The sequence below is a fragment of the Ictidomys tridecemlineatus genome, chromosome 5, assembly GCF_052094955.1.
Source record: "Ictidomys tridecemlineatus isolate mIctTri1 chromosome 5, mIctTri1.hap1, whole genome shotgun sequence".
In the NCBI taxonomy this organism is placed as follows: domain Eukaryota; kingdom Metazoa; phylum Chordata; class Mammalia; order Rodentia; family Sciuridae; genus Ictidomys; species Ictidomys tridecemlineatus.
Genome location: NC_135481.1, coordinates 112,684,137 through 112,700,686, shown reverse-complemented (window position 1 = coordinate 112,700,686; position 16,550 = coordinate 112,684,137). Strand labels below are relative to the sequence as shown.

Below are 16,550 nucleotides of genomic sequence, written 5' to 3'. Positions count from 1 at the left end.
ACAGCCCCGATGAGGGTGACTGGAAACTAACATTGACTTGTGTGTGACAAGCTGAGTTCAGAGCCAGCCTGGCCAGGTAACATCAGCAGGCTGACAGTTTGTCCCCTTCTAATTTTAGACCCTGTGGGCGCAGACAGGAGAGCTGTGGTTAGCAGGTGCCACGTCTGCTGCTGCTGCTGCAGCCCCGCGAGGTCCCAGGAGAGCAAGGAGCCGGGTACTCACGCGACTTTTCTTCTTTGATGGTGTACTCGAGCACCTCGGAGGAGCCGTCGCTCGGGGAAGGGAAGTGCACACAGAGCACCAGGCGCTTCAAGCTGCTGTCCCTGCGGACCAGGAACATCTGGAACCAAGAAGAGGCAGCTCCATGAACCACAGTTGGGGGAGGCCAGAAGGACATCAGGGAGCCGCCGTCATCCGCAGGTTCCCAGGGCAGGAGGCAGGTGAGGCGGTCAGTCACCCCTCCCAGGATCTGGGCTCTGGCCCACGTCCCCATGGAGTCTCCTTAGTCCCAGTTTCTCATTTGCCCACCAAGCGGATGTTCCTTCAGGGTGTGAGAGACTCGGTCTCGGGGTCCAGGGGTTGAAACCCTGAACCCTGCCATGCAGCTCTGCAAGGGGGGCCGTGGCCACTCTGATGTGCCCTGTAGCACGGGAGTCAGGGTGAATGTCCACCCCCACCCCCAGCCCGCAGATCTGGAGGCGTGGGCTTGGGGGACAGTCAAGGCATCATCCATTCACACTTTCTCTTTTTCTATGCCCAAAGACAGCTGGTATTTACGAGGAACTCTCGTGGTGACAGGAATTGGCACTACACTTGGCATAGAGTAACAGATTCTATCTTCTCAACTGGTTCCATGGTGACACTCTCCTTATTGTCCCCCCTTTACAGGTGAAGAGACACGGCTGTCCCTGCTCACCCAGGACCTGCTCCCTCAGGCTGGGTGACAGCTGACTGAGCCACAGGACGCGCAGGAAGCTTAGCCTGCCAAGGACTCCCAGCTGTGGGCACAGAACTGGCATCCAGCCCCGACACAGGCACTGGTGCCCAGGACCCCCTGACATGGGCTTCTCCATGCAGACCCCAGGGCCGGCAGACCTGACTCTGTCTTGCCACGGAGTCTCTCCCCTGGACCGGAACCTGCCTGTGCTTTGACCCGGGGGTGGAACTGTGAGCTGAGGCCTGAACATAGCCAGTGGATTTATTGACATCTCTGGCTCAGGCCATGGTTCCACTCCAGGAGGGTCCCCACGGGCAGTGGTCTCCGTGGGGCGATCAAGGGGAGAGGCCTCTCTGCTGTCTGTCACAAACTGCTGCCTTACAATGTCCATTTCAGACTCAGCTGGCCCTGCCCAAGCTCATACCTCCTTCCCAGGTGACACCTTTGGGAACCACCCTGACTCCTGGGGCACAGCCTCCAGGGAAGGAGAGGGCCCCCTCCCCCCTCCCCTGCCCTGGAGTCTAAGTCTCCTGCACTCGGGCCCCAGGACCCCAGCCAGGACTATGGCCCACCTTGCTGAGTCAGGCTGGGTGTAAGGCCATGGGACACCCCAGAGGGCAAGCACATGGCCTCAAGCCTGGGAGGCTCTGGAGGAGCACTTCCCGCGAGGCTCCAGGTCCTCTGCCGTCGGTACTGGTTACTGATCTTCTTACTATATTGCTAGCATTATAACCGCTACTGCAATTATTAATAAAACATAGTAATAATATTACTACTATTGATTCGTAGCAGCTGACGTGTGTGCCTCCCTACTCTCCCCAAGCCCAGTCTCACTAATTTCTTATGAAATCTATGGGGAAGGCCATGTCCCCATTCACAGGTGAAGAAATTGAGGGCAGCGAGAGGCAGGTAATGTTCAAGGTCACAGGGCAGGAGGTGCTGAGGATGAGCCCAGGCCCTTTGGACTCTAAAGTAGACACTCGATGTCCCCCAGCCTCACCATCGCTCAAGGCTTGCTGTCTAAGAGTGTGCAAGGCCCTTCCTGAGAGGTGACATGGTGAATCTGTCAGTCACTGAACTGCGGTGGGAAGAGGCTCCACAGACCCTTCCATAAGCAGAGCAGGAGGAGAGACGGGCCCAGGGCGGAGGGAGGCGAGAGGGTTGCTCCTGGGGGCTGCCAGGTGGAAGGGGGCCTGGCAGAGGCTGGGCTCAGTCCTAGGTGCCTCAGTGGCCCTTGCTCTCTGCTCAGGGGCAATGCTGGGGCTCCCACCACGGCACCCTGAGTGTTCCCCTGCTGACCCGGGACTCGTCTTTCAAGAAGAGATGGCTGTGCCTCTTCCTCAGAGGTTCAAGCTGCCTCTCGCCCCCAGGCCCAGGGAACCTGAGTGTGCAAGGCAGCGGGAGTGTGAATGAGCGTGTGGGTGAGCAGGCCGCACAAGAGAACACGTCATGGTTCCTGAGTCCTGGCACAGAGCTCTGAAGACCCTGGAATTTCTTGATAGGGGAGTCCATCACGCCTAAGGAGCCCTCTGTTCACACCTGACATTGAGCCCACAGGTGACTCCAGAGGTCTTGGTTTTGAGCAATGGCCACCACAGAAAGACCCAGCACTGGGCTAGAGGGTCAGCTCTTCTGGCCGCCTCTGTCTGGGGAGGGGAGCAGACTGGAGGTGTCCCCCGCCCCAGACCAGTGATGGAGCCGATCAGGCCTATGAAGAGAAGCCTTCATGGACCTCTGGGCTGGGAGCGCAGGCGCGTGGGGCTGGGAAACGCACAGGCGAGCCATGCGCCTGGCCCGCAGGGAGTGGCACGGGAGCTCAGCGCCCCACCAGCCCCAGATCTGACCACGTGCCTCTTCCACCCGGTGGGTCCTGAGTTTTATCCCCTGTGATGAGACTGTCCTTGTAATTATGAATTCCAGTGAGTTCTGGGGGGTTCCATCAGACCTGAACACGGTTGTTGGAATCCCCAAATTTGTATCACACTGGACAGAAGTGGGGGTAGCTCAGGGACCCCACCTGTGGCAGGCATCTGAGGGGCTGTGTGGCGGGGGCCTTGTCCTTTAACTTATAGGGTCTGTGGTGATTGTAGGTAGAATCCAAGTTGAGTTGTTGGACATCCAGGGCGATGAAGAACTGGTATTAGTGTGTATGTGTGTGTGTGTGTGCGTGTGCATGTGTGAATGAGTGTGAGTGTACGTGTGCAGTAAGTGAACTCTGGGTGTCCCTAGGGTCTCTCTGAGCCGGACACCAAAAGAGACAGAACAGGAGCCGGCCAGGCCCCTGCGAAGGCCAGCAAACAAACTTTGACCCTTGACCTTGAGCCGGTGGGAGCTAAGGCTGGCGCCTTCCTGAGCTGAAACCAAACCAGAGTTTCTGCCTTTCTGGGACTGTGCACCCCGTGAGTGTGTGCTGAGGTTCACGGTGGAGGGGGCCTCCTGCCCCACACAGGGGCAATTGGCAGCTCCCTGCCCTGCTGAGGAACGGCAGGACGCCAGCCAGTGCTTCTCAAACGGGTGGGCAGGACCGTCGGCAGGGATGCCGCTGATGATTGTGATTTCCAAAATAAAATAGGAATGTTAAGCAGAACACCCTTGCTTATCATGAGGGTGGGCTTGAGTTAGGGGGGGAAGCCTGTCACCTGTTCACAATGCAGCACTTCACCTCTACGGAGGGGTCAAAGAACAGGGAGTCAGCTCTCCTCGGGGTGACTCATGACAAATCGTGGTGGCCAGCCTCCACGGGGACCTCGCCCCTGCACTCTGCAGTACACCCAGGACATAACTCATTCTCGACTTTTCCACGTTGCTCAGACGTGGCCCCTGCTCTGCACCCTCAGGTTGTGCAGAGGGAGAGAAAGAAGACGGGGGCCTGGGACAGGACGGGACAGCACAGGTCGCGAGCTCCTCCGACGGGAGGGCGCCATCTGCATTTCTTCTTAGCTCCCAGGCAGCCCCGAGCAGCTGGGCATCACCTTGTGACCCTGGTAACAGTGTGACCTCCCTGAGCCTCGGTGTTCTGATCTGTAAATGGGCATAACACCTGTGGCCACCCAGCAGAAAGAAAAATGAAACCAAGCCCTGCCTGCCGGAAACACTTGGGAACGGTGCCAAGAGCGCCCCCCCCACCCCACGCTCGAGGACACAAGCTCCACTAGCCCCCTCCACGCCTGCGTCCGCTCCTTCTGCTCCCCAGGCTCGGCTCCATCTAGAACCAGCATGTGCTCATTGTGGGAAAAGAGTCAGGTTTCCTGGACGCAGTTGGGAAGACAAGACTCACAGATCTGGGGCAAGAGGTGGTCAAGCCACCGGTAGGAGCCACAGAGAAGGAGCAGGGGTGGGGGGAGCATCCCACTGTGACAGCAGCCATCACCCTGGCTCTGTGCCAGCGTGCCCTCTGGGTTCTCCCCTCGGCCCTTGGGGTGGGTCTGTGGCTCTGGATGGAAACCCAAGGTCATGCCGAGGGCAAGGGCAGAAGAGGACTCAGGCCCGGCATCCCCACCGCCGCGAGGCATCTCAGGTCTCTGCCACTGCGCCCAGATCTGCTCACTGAGGGACGGGGATGTCAGAAGAAGTGGAAAGTTCCCCAGCTGGACTCTGCAGGCCCAGTTCTGGGCGCCCATCACCCACCCTGCAGCACGGCCACAGAGCTCTTGCTCCGCTGTCTCTTCTGCCCAGGCTGAGTCACAGCTCTTATCTGAAAACCATGATAAGGTGCTGATGGGGGCAGGGAAGCTGTGAGCCTGTGGGGAGGGAGGGAGTCTGCGTGTGGCCTGGCTGCGTGTGTCCTCTGAGGCTTCCTGCCCAGGTGCTGGGGGCTAGGCCCAGGCTGTCAGATGTCCTCTGTGAGCAGAACCTGGGCACAGTGCACCCTAGCCAACGGGAACACGAGGGTCTGCTCTGTGCCCTCCAGGAAGGCATCCTGGCAGCACCTCGAAAACAGCATCACTGTGCAGCAGAGACTCTGAAGAACGTTCTAGATCATGCAGAAAACCTGGCACAGCTCAGCCAAAGTCAGTGCCATTCAAACCATGTTTGTGAGCTCCTTGCACCTCCGCCTCCCATCACAGGTGAGCTCCCACTACGCTGGAAGGAGAGGAGATGTCACCGCGGTAGCTGCAGGTGAGTGCACGGGGTGCTCAGGAGCTGGCTGGACACCCAGGGCTCTTCCTCCCACACCCGAAGCTTCCGCATGCAGATCCTCTGGCCCCCTTCACCGTTCTTCCTTCTGCCTGAAGCCAACTGTTTACAGATGCCCTTCACCGTGCACTCCAGCCCCGCCCCCCACCAGCAAGTTCCTTCCACTTCTTGGGGTCCAACTTTCCTCATTTGAACCCGGGCATAGGAGTACCCATCATCTGGGGTGAGAGGATCACTGATCATGTAGATAAAACTCGGGGCCATTGTTTGCACTCCCTAATACAACAGCTCGAGGATTACAGGCCGCGGCCAGTCACTGGGCTTCAGCCACGGGCTGAGAGTCTCAATGCGAGATCCCACTGGGTAAATCCAGGACAGCACCAGTGACATCACTGCTGCCCGTGAAGCTGGACCACAAGGAGAAAGGACAAAGGACTCAGATGTCAGTCACCTGGAGGGCAGACTGAAAACGGCCCCCAAGTCCAACTCACTGCTCCTTCAACAGGGAGAGAGCATTTTCCCAGCTGTGGGAGGGTGGCCTTGACCTGACCAGAGCACAGCAGAGGGAGCGGGTTCTGAGCCGGGCCTGGGGCACGCACTCCCATGCTCGGCCTTTTGGACCGTGGCTGTCATATGAAGAAGCCCGCGTTGTCCTGGGAAGACGGGCCGCCGGGCCAGCAGCCAGCAGCCACCACAAGACTCGACTCGTAAGCAAGGCCATCGGAGACCGTCTGGCCCCAGCGGACCTGACAGAGGACTGAGGATGCTCAGCTGATCCCAGGACACCAGAGGAACTCGGCCCACCCACACAACAGTGAGCAAGCAAAATGTGACGGTTTTAAGACCCTGCACGTTGCCACAGTGACGATCCTGCCACGGCATGTGGACACGGAGTGCAGCCTCTGGGGATCCCCTCCTTTCTTCCTCCTGCAAGGGGCTGCTGGGGAGACTCAGCTCAGTGTGGCCCAGCCCCTCCCTTTACAGCCAGAGGTGGAAAAAGACCTCCTCAGGTCCCAAGGCTTGTTAGTGGCAGCAGCAGGACAGGGTGGTGACACCATAGTACATCCCCCCACCCAACCAGCCCGCCAGTGTTCCGTGAGTGTGTCCTCCACGCCAGGCTCCAGGCTGAGCTGGACAGATGGCACCACTCCGGCCCAAGGCACAGAAGGTCATGCCCACTGCAGGGTAGAGACAGGGACAGGGTGGGTGGCCATGGGGAAGGCCCCGAGTGTCAGGCCTTGGGGCCCTTTCTTGGAAGACTTCGGCCTGCTGGCTCTGGTGCTTCGTGGGCCACACCAAACTCAGTGCCCTTCAAGGCTGCTTCTTCCCCTGCAGGCTGGGATCATGTCAGATCCTCTCTGCGATAGTCACAGACTCTAATTCTGATCTGGGTCTATACGCTCTGACTCAGGCGGTGCATCATATTGGGTGGCACTAATCATGGTTATACTGCTCACTCTTTTCCCCAGCCTGCCTCACAGTGAGGGGTGGCCAATAAGGCATACAGAAAAAAAAAAAAGATGCACTCTAACAAAAAGAGTCTAGGAGAGGAAAATCATTTGCCTCTAACCTCCTGCATTTGAATAGTGAGATGCCTGGAGCTGTAGCTGCCGTTTTGCAACCATGAGGTAACAAATCTGCAGACCCAAAAGCCAATACCCTGAAGATGGGAGAAAGAAGGTGGAAAGAAATGGGAACCTGAAGATATCAGTGAGTTGGTAACTAGCCCTGGACCCAACCTCCAGACTTCTCAATCAGACAAATAACCATGCCTTTATGGCTAAAGCAGGCATGATGTCACTTGAAGCGGAAAGCGAACCCCTGGCCCAGGCCTCGGAGGATCAAGACGCAGCGGCACAGGTGACTTCTGGAGAGTGACTTCTGGAGAGCGCTGGGGTGTCGTTAGCACTCAGCTCACAGTGTCCATGGCAGGACCCCCGCCTGCTCCAGAGAGACCAAGAAGCAGCCACGTCCTCACCCACCTCTCCTCCGGGTCACGCCTGGCCGTCCCTGTTGAGCTGACGTCTGAGCCAGCCACCGGTTCCCTCTCTTCCCTTTTTCTCCCTGGCTCACTCCCCTAGCGCACTGCATTAGGAACTCTGACAGCAGAAGTTCCTCTTCCTTCAACTGTACAGATTGCCACTCTGGGGACTCACAATTTCCTTTGAAAAGTGTGGGTTCCATCAGAACCCTCTCCACACAGCCCAGCAGAGCCCCAGGCTGTGAGTTGGGACACTTGTGTCCTTCCTGGTTTTGGTGCGAGTCTGCTCTGCAGCCTTTGGCAGGTCGCTTGCCCTCTCTGAGCTGACTTTTCCAGTCTGTAGTTAGGGGTAGGTGAAGGACCCCAGAACTCCTTCCTTCTGTGAAATGCTCTACCAGCCTTCAGTGCCCCTGGGGTTTTCCCCAGAGTCCAAAGACTTGCCAGAGAGTTAGTTTCCTGACACCTTCATGCACTCCAGGAGGCTGGCACAGCTGGCCTGGGTGTCCACCCCGTGTGCCTCGGGTAGCGTGGCTGGTGCTGGGACGGGCACACAGAGGCGAGAGGTGCTCAGCCATTGGGCTGCCCCCCAGCCCTGGACTGGAGCCGGATCCCATGCGTGGCCTTTTCACTGTCGTTCCTGGCTGCCAGGCCGCATCTGTCTGCTTTTCCATTTTTGTTATTTTAGGATTATTTTCCAGTTGCGAGGGGAAATTTTCCAATCATGCCCATTAGGGCAGGAACAGAAGTGGCCGGTTCTTCTGAGGCCACAGCTGCAGAGGCTGCCATGACGGGGAGGCCGGTCCAGTGGCCAGAGTCCATCCTGGACACAGGGGACATGGGTGGGCAAACCTGCAGCAAAGGGCCTCGTGTCCCGGTCCTGGCCCCGACAGAGCTGGGGGATATGTACATGTCCAGGGACTGGGAGGAAGGAAGGGCCAGGGCCTGGCGCTTCTGTTTTACATCCGGGGAAACCGAGGCCCACCTCTGCGTGTCGCGTGCCACACCACACATGGCGCAGGCGGCATTGCTCAGCCATCGGCCTGTTTTTGGAAAAACCCACCGGTGGCCAAGGCCCCTCTCCAAACCAGAGAAACTGGCACTTCCAGGTTGGTGGGGACAGGGCTGTGTTTAAGGCCCTGGATTCAATAAGCCATGCTGCTCTGGACGGGCCCTCGGGCGGCAGAGCTGAGATTCCCCCTGTGGAGCAGAGATCAGGACCTGACCCACAGGCTCTAGGAGAACTGGGAGAACTGGGAGCCCGGGCTCAGCCCACAGAGGCTCCTCCCAGCTCAGCGGTCTCTGCCGTTGTGGCCTTGGAACAGCTGAGGACAGCCGTTCCCTGACATCAGAAGGGACAAGAGGGCGTCCGCGGGTTTTGGCCAAGCCAATAGTGAATGGGTTGAGTGTCCCTGGACCCTGCCTGGGGAGGTGCCCGGCCACCTACGTGCTGGTCCGTATCACAGCCTGGGCTCCTGCCGCTCCTGAACCAGCCCCGGGAACCACAGGCAGGTCACAGGAGGTCTCCCTGGTTAAAGCCCCCTCCAGCCTGGGAGCCCTGATGCTCCGGCAGCAGCGAACACACGCGCCCTGGGCTTGGCGTCCAGGCTCCTTCTCTGATAAAGGGAGGCCGGGCTCTTAGGGAAATGCTGGCCCCAGGACTGAGGCGAGGCTCGTACCGGGTGAGGCTGTGGCCTCTTTTATGGCTGGACAGTAAGGAAGGGCTCCAACAGACAGACAGACAGACACCCGGACACACACACAGAGTAACGCAGGTGTCAAGCAGACATGGGAACCAACAGAAGGATTCCCAGTGGCCAGAGCTGGAACAACCTGAGGGACAAATTCACCACAGTGGAACCGTGTGGTGACCCAGAGTATAAAATAGGAATCCATGTCCCCGTGTTGATGTGTGATAAACAGAGGCAGGGGACGAGCGGTCTCTGCAGAAGGGTGACACCCGCAGATCTGGGTCAAGGACGCAGAGTCTAACTGTCCTCAGGAGAGGATGGGGCATGGGGACCTCATCAGAAGAGGAGGGGGAGGGGAGGTCCTCTGAAGTGGAGCCTGGCACCGGCCTCGGCAGGTGGTCAGGGTCGGCATCTCCAGGGGAGGTCATGCTGACAGTTGTGCCCTTGAAGAGACAATGCAAATGGCCTTGACCTCTGTGGTCCTCCTCCCCAACCCCAAGCCCCATCCAGCCTCTAGACAATCCCAACAGAGGGACCTCCGCCAATACCCGGCCAGTCCCACTGGAAAACAAAGTCCAAGAAACTGTCACAGGGAGAGGAACCTGTGGTGTCCTGGGTGGGACCTGGGACAGACAGACGCTGGATGGGAGTGGGGACCTGAAGGAGGGCCCGGCTCAGCACTGATGGACAGGGCTCCCGGGACGGCTGTGGCCAAGGGCAGATGCCAGGGGTGCCAGGTATCTGGAATTCTCTGTACCGTCTTTGCAACTTCTCTGTCACTCTAAAATGACTCCACGATTTGAAAAGCCATCTGCAGCATAAATAAAGGCAACTTTTTGATTATCTTGTTGCTGAATTCACAAAAGACAAACAACAATGTTCCACACCTTATCAGAGACCAGGCTGAAAGGAGGGGGGGGGGACTGGGGAAGGCCGTGGGATGCAGTCAAGGTCCCCAGATTCTGGGGACAAGAGACCTGGCTCCTCAGCCTCTGGGCACCGGCTGCAGACATGGCAGAGCACGTCCTCTCTCTGGTCCTGCAAGGGGTGGACCCAGGTGGCCCCTGAGAGCTATCACAGCATGGGGACCACCTTTCAAAATGATGCAGTCACCCAGTGATGGACTGTCCCCGCTCTGAGGGAGGCTTATTGTGCAGCAAAGGCTTTCCTGGCCCCTGTTGTAAGAGCTGCGTGGCCACAAGTCAGCGACTCGAAATCTCTGTGCCTCCGTTTCCTCATTTGGAAACGGGGACACTAATTACACTGCCTGCTGGAAACTGCTGTGAGGACCAAATAAAACTGCCAACAGCCCTCTTGGTCTGTGCAAGAACACACCATCGTGTTGGCAGGACAATGACCAAGTAGCCCCAAGACATTTCTCAGAACATATCCCCGTCACCAGGTGACACACGACTGTATTTGCACATAACTGTGCACGTCCTCCTGGACACTTTAAGTCCTTTCTAGAGCACGTAGGACCTCTGATACGGTGTAAATACCATGCCAACTCACCCTGCTGTGCTGTGTGGGGAGCGCGGCTGTACACGTGCGGGTCTGGTGCCGCCCACGCGCCTGTTTGCCATCCACACTGGGCTAAATCTGCAGACGCAGAGCCGGGGATGCAGAGCCCAGCTGTGTTTCTGTCTCTCCTGCTGCTCCCGGGAGCAGGGCTGGGCTGCGTCCTCACTGTAACTGGGCTCACACCTCAGCCGGCTTCTCTCATTAGCCAGGTGCCAGGGCAGGCTACTGTGCTCCCGGCTGGAGCCAGTGGGTGCCCCACCCATGTCCCCCACTGCCCAGTGGCCAGATCTGCATCCCTTTGCCCCAAGGCCATCGCTGGCTGAGTCAGTCCACACTCAGGGCCCAGAGCAGGGGCTGAACGGGAGCCCTCAACCTGGCAGCCTTCGACCAGGATGTCAGGAGTTGAACGGCCAGAGCTCCGGCCCCTCGTGCGGGGGAACCTGAGACGTCTGTCCCACCCTGGCCCCTACGACTCCCCAGCAAGACTCTCATCCAGCGGCCCTGAGGAGCAGGCAGGATAACTGCTGTGCCCTCGCTGCCCTCTGGGTCTGGCCTCTTCCCCTCGCCCGCTCGTGGGGCCACCTCCAATCCCTGTCTGAATTCTGCTTCTTGGGGACCCGGAACTAAGGCCCCTCCTAGCCTCAGTTTCACTATCTGAGCCCCCGGCACAGGATTATGGCAAGATGATATCGGCAGAGCACACGGACAGGCTAATAAGGATCCCAGGGAAAACCACCTCTGTCATTTCAGCTGTGTTTATTTCAAACTTTCTGAAGAGAGGACCACCCCCTTTGGTTCTTTTTGATTTTGAACCCAGGGCCTCAGGCATGCTAGGCGCAAGCTCTACCACTGAGCTACCCTCCCTGCATCTTTTGTCAAAGTGGTCACGACATACGCCTGCCCCAACGTGCCCTAGAAACACACTTGTGCTTTCCTGGGACTGTCCCTCACCATCTGGACCACCCCATCTGCACACGCGCCCTGGACACCCGCCTCATGAACTTAGAAAAATTTTATAAGAATTTCAACTCAATTAAATTAAAAGAATCCATCTACCCATCCATCCATCTATCATCTATGTCCTCCTCCCAGATCATAGAAATAGCACCTCTGGGTGGGAGTTCCATGCCCCCATTTCAGAGTGACTAAAATGGGGCTCAGGAAACTTAAGCCATTTGATAAAGAAAATGTGGCACATATACATCGTGGAATATTACCCAGCCAAAAAGAAGAATGGAATTATGGCACTTGCTGGTAATTGGATGGAACTGTAGACTATCATTCTGAGTGAAATAAGCCAGTTTCCCCAAATCAAAGGCCGAATGGTCTCTCTGATATGTGGATGCTGACTCCAATAAGGGGGGGGTGGAGAATAGAGGACTTTGGAGCAAACAAAGGGGAATGGAGGAAAGGGAGGGGGATGGGCACAGGGAGGACGGTAGAACGAACTGGAAACTTTCCTGTGATCATATATGAAAACACCACCCGTGGAACTCCACATCATGTACAACCACAAGAATGGGAAGTCCCACTCCATGTATGTATCACGTCATACATACATGGAGTATGTATGATGGGTCAAAATGCACTACTGTCATGTGTATCCAAAAAGAATAGGGAAAAAAATCACTTAGCCATTTGCTCAATTCACAGACCCCCCCCCACACACACAGCCTCTTATTTTCTCCTGTAAATTAAGGGGTCTACAGCAGCTGGCTTTGCTCTGGGCCCTGGCCCCGGGTGAGCTCTCAGTTGGGGTCCTCCTGTGCACACTGGCCCTGCCTCCCGGGTTCTGAATGCCCAGAGGCCAGGCCGGGCACCAGGCCCTGCTCCCCAGAGCAGAATCAAGTCCCTCCCTGAGTCTGGGCGCAGCAGCTTGAGGGGCAGCAGAGGGCAGCCACTCGCCCAGCTGCTTCCAGGCAGGGCCTCCGGGGCCATGGCACCGGTGTCCCCTCCACCAGCCCACGAGGTGGGACCAGACTCACCCCCGCCACCTCCCGGTGCAGGATCCTGGCTGCCTCTGACCTGGCCAGCCCCAGCTGAAGCCACACGGGGCACGTCTTGACCAGCTTCTCCAGGACGCTGATGCCCCGGCGCGGAAGGCAGTTCTTGGGGGCGGCTGGCAGACCGAGCCCCACGTGGTCCTCCTTCTCCTCGTCCTCTCCTTTGCTGGCCTCTGCAGCAGGACTGAGAAAGAGAAGCAAACGGTCAAGGTCCAGCAGCCCAGCCACGCGGCGGACAGCAAACGGGCTCATTTAGCATCGCCGTGGCCGGGGACCTTTGGGGAGTTACCAAAGGAGCAGACCATGGTCTCTACCTCAGGAGCTTGTGACAAAGTGGGTGAGACATACAGCTGGCCTGTGATCATATATGAAAACATGACCCGTGGAACTCCACCTGTGATAGCCGGCCCCGGCACAAGGTGGGGGAACATGACAGGAGTTCAGCGTACCCAGGTGGGCTCTGGAAAGCACAGGGGGGTGTCTGAGAACCCAGAGCTGGGGGTGCCAGGCTCGGCCACTGAGCGACAGCCCAGCCCATTCAAATGCTTGAACTAAGAGCAACTTTCTGGGCAGTAAAATGCATAGCACATGGCTGGCCTGCTTTGGGCACACGCCCCACCTCGGTCCTTCCCGCAGACCAGGGAGAGACCCGTGCTGTCCAATGACACAGCCACTAGACACAGGTAGTCATGGAGCTCTTGAAAGTGGCCGGTCCATGCGGGACAGGCTGTGAGTATGAAATATGCACAAATTCAAAGACTTAAGGTGCAGAAAAGAGTAGCTCATTAACAATATTTTATATTATTACATCTTGAAATGATGTTTTAGGTATGTTGGGTTAGATAAAGCATCATTCATTTTACCAGTTTCTTTTGTACAAGAAAATTTTAAATTACCATGTGGTTTGCATTATATTTCTGTAGAACAGTGCCAATACAGAACATTTCTAGAAGGTTCCTTTGTGCTCCTCCCTATCAGCATGTCCTCCCCTCCAGGATGAGGATGTGTTAACACAGGGTCAGGAAAGGAAGAGGATCACAGACCCCCAAAATGGCCCAGCCACACAGGGGGCCTGCTGGGGAACAGGCCCTGCCCACGCCCGTCATCCTGCCTGGTTTAGGAGACCCCAGACCCGCCCCAGCACCCCACTCCCACGCTGCCCAATGTGCCCAGCCAGTTTTGACTCCAGGGAGGGACGAGCCATACATCGGTGCTTCAAACCCCGAGGCGGGTGGCCGGGAGCTCCTGCACACTGTACCTAGGGACCCGAGTCTCCTGGGCACCGTCCAGGGTGGAAAGCCCACTCAGACAGAGGAGGGCACTCACGAGGCTGGGAAGAGGGGGCGGTGCCCCCCAGTTTGCCCTGTGTCTCTGACATGTTGCTCAGGGGTAGCGGTGAGCAGCGTTGGCATTCCTTCTGGAAGCATCCAGGACATTTGCCGGGAGGAGCCATTTGGCAAGGGGAGAGGGTGAGGCCAGGATGGGCCCTTTAAAGGACCCAGGAAGGTGGAAGCCCTCCTGGGGGGCAGGGGAGGCAGAGTTAGGGTGAAGGGCTGATGGGGGAGGAGGTGCCCACAGGGGGGAGGTGGGGAGCTGGGTTCTACAGCTGGGCTCTGTGTGGACCCAGGTCTTGCCGGGACCTGACTGGGAAGGAGCGTGGAGAGGAGAGACGTGTGAGGTTCAGGGCGAAGTCCTGGAGCAGCCTCGGCAGAGTGTGATGGGGCTCCCTCCTCAGCCTCCCCTCCCAGGACCCGAGGGGCTGCTGTGCAGCCACCGTGTGTGGGTCACCTTCTGCTCCCCGCCTACAGCCTGGGCAGAGTTGGGCCAGGCTGCCAGGAGGGCCCACATGTCCTGGGAAGTGGCAGGAAGTGGGACCAGGAGCGGGTGGGGAGGGCAGCCCTGTGGACGTCTCAGCCTGTGGCATTGGGACCAGCTGTGTCATCTGGAGCTCAGGCCAGGGAGGCTGACTTACAATGAGGTGTCACTTTCCAGTCCCAGCATCCTCTCTGGGAAGGAAGCGGGGATAGTGGGGCCCAAATTACTCAGCAAAGAAGTATTCAGGGCTGACACGATCCTCCAACCCACTTGAAACATGACTTCTGGCACCAGAAGACTCGACAATCCTCCTGGAACATCCAGGTGGGGCCAGGGAGGACCCTCCATGCTCCTGGGAGTCAGCCCAAGCTGCTCCCGCTCCCTCTGCCCCTGACCCAGTCCTGCCCTCTCACAGCCTCAGTTTCCTCATCTGGGTAGGTGGGCTGGATGGTCCCCCCATTGGTTGGGCGCCCACTGCCATCAAATGGGCTCTGGAGAAATGAGGGTGGCCTCTCATTCACTCCTGCCTTGAGCTGCTCCCGGAGGACCAGGTGTGATTTTATTTAGCTATTATTTTCCCAACCCTCGGGCTGAAGTCTCCTCTTCTAGAGGCTGGAGTGAGTCAGAGCCAGGCCCCTGGGGATGCTGGGCCCCCCCCCCCCGGAGCACGGGCTCCGAGTTCACACACGGGAGCCATTTTCCCAGGGCCAAAGGAAGGAAGGGCTGGGGTCGCCGCTGCCTTTGGGCTTCCTGGGGAAGAAGAAATGAGATGTGCAGGGGCCTGGCGAGTCTTGGAGGACCCACAGAGATGAAATTGCTCACTCTCCCCGCGGTCCCCATCTGCATCTGGAGGCCACTGCTCTCAGGGTGACCAAATGGAAATCCTGTCCCAGGTTCCAAAGTGAGTCATGGGGGCTAGGCCTTCACACTCCCTGCACAGAGAGCTTCCACTGCCAGGAATCCAGGCCAGGCCCCTAATACTTAAGGCTTTCTTTTTCTAAGACCCCTCCCTCTCCAGGGGCTGCTCTCCACCCCCCCCCCACGAAGCCTGCGCTGCCCCACCTGCCCCTCCTCCAACTCCTCTGTCCACGTGCAGGGCCGGCAGGGCCTCTAGATCCTGTCCACCAGGTAGGCAAAGGGATGGTCAAAACAGCAATGACCACAGAAGGGAAAGTAGGTAAGAGGCTGCCCCGACGCTCACGGCTTCTTCCCGTGAAATTGGGAGGAAATATTTGCAAAACACACATCAGAGAACCAGCAAATAGGTTTAAAAAGACGGGGAGGGGGTTGACAAGAGATGCGAACAGATTCCTCAAAGAAAAAGACAGATGGCCCAGTAAGCAGGTGACAGAGTGCCCCACACCCTCAGTCAGCAGGGACATGCCAATGAAAACCACAGGCGACAGGGGACGCCTGGGCTGGACCACTAGAGCAGGTAGAATCCAAGACCGACACCACCATGTGTCGGAGCGGCTGGGAGCCCACCGGGAGCCTTGCTGATCCTGGGGAAAATGGACACTCTCCGGTCACTTTGGGAGAAGATATGGCATTTAAAACAATCTCTATATAAACCTGAACACGCGCCTACTGTGTGGCCCAGCCATCCCTCTCCTAGAGGTGTCTGCAAGAGAAATCAAAGTAGGTGTCCACGAGAGACTTGTGCGTAGATGACCATAGAAGCTTTACTTATAAAAAGAGCTCAGAGTCAGTACAGGTGTCCATCAAAGGAACAGGGACAGGGAGACCGCAGTACCCCTGTGCAATAAATTAACAGTCAGTGATAACGGGAAATTGTTACCTGTGCAATAAATTAACAGTCGGTGATAGTGGGAAATCTGTTTAGTAAGTTACTGTGACAACTCGATGAGATGCCTGTGGGGTGCTCAGCCTGGTGCCTGGCACATTATTCAATAAAGCTTGGCTGTTGTTTTCCCAACCCTCCGACTCTCCAGCTTGTGGCCTTCCCTTCCTCCCCCCTGCAGCCGTGAGCTCAGGACCCAGCACACTGGATGGAGTGGCTGGGGTCTAGGTCTGCGCCCAAGATACCATCTGTCCCCAGCGGCAACCCACAAGTTCAAGTGCTTGGGAAACACATGGCTTGACATGAACACAGGCACAATTGCCAAAAAAAACACCCCAATTTTCTTGGCAGAGTGACAAACCACAGGGAGGATCCCTCATGCCCGAGCCCAGCGAGTGGCGGTGAAAAGACGAATAGGAGCCGGTCCTTCCCACACGCCTGGCAGTGAAGAGCACCAAAGGGCCACCTCGGCTGCAGAAGCTCCTAAAGTGCTACTTTCCAGGAACACTCCAGCCCTGCCAGGGCCCCCTCTCCTTCCGAGAGGCCAGGCAGGCAAAGTGCAGGGGGCCCTCTGGGAGGCTGGCTGGAGGACCCTGGGGGAGGGGTCTGCAGAGCAAGAATCTCCACCCAACAGGAATCTGAAAGAGGCCAAAGGCTGCAGCCCCTT

At 57.7% G+C, this 16,550-nt stretch overlaps 1 protein-coding gene and 1 long non-coding RNA gene across 5 annotated transcripts in view; one reads left to right on the top strand and one right to left on the bottom strand.

Annotated features, from left to right (window-relative positions):
* Rin3 (Ras and Rab interactor 3) overlaps window positions 1-16,550 on the bottom strand; it is a 108,977-nt gene that overhangs the window by 69,497 nt on the left and 22,930 nt on the right. For 3 of the 4 annotated variants that reach the window (XM_078050739.1, XM_078050741.1, XM_078050738.1), the window contains exons 2-3: window positions 12,250-12,451; window positions 223-340 (exon numbers count right to left, since the gene is read on the bottom strand). In XM_078050739.1, the coding sequence (XP_077906865.1) occupies window positions 223-340; window positions 12,250-12,451 (320 nt within the window). Of the gene's footprint in view, window positions 1-222; window positions 341-12,249; window positions 12,452-16,550 lie in introns of those variants that run through there. The other variant, XM_078050740.1, reaches the window with a different exon arrangement.
* Window positions 52-1,704, top strand: LOC120886311 (uncharacterized). The gene is made up of 2 exons (XR_005729202.2): window positions 52-440; window positions 889-1,704. It is a non-coding gene; the product is annotated as an uncharacterized LOC120886311 (long non-coding RNA).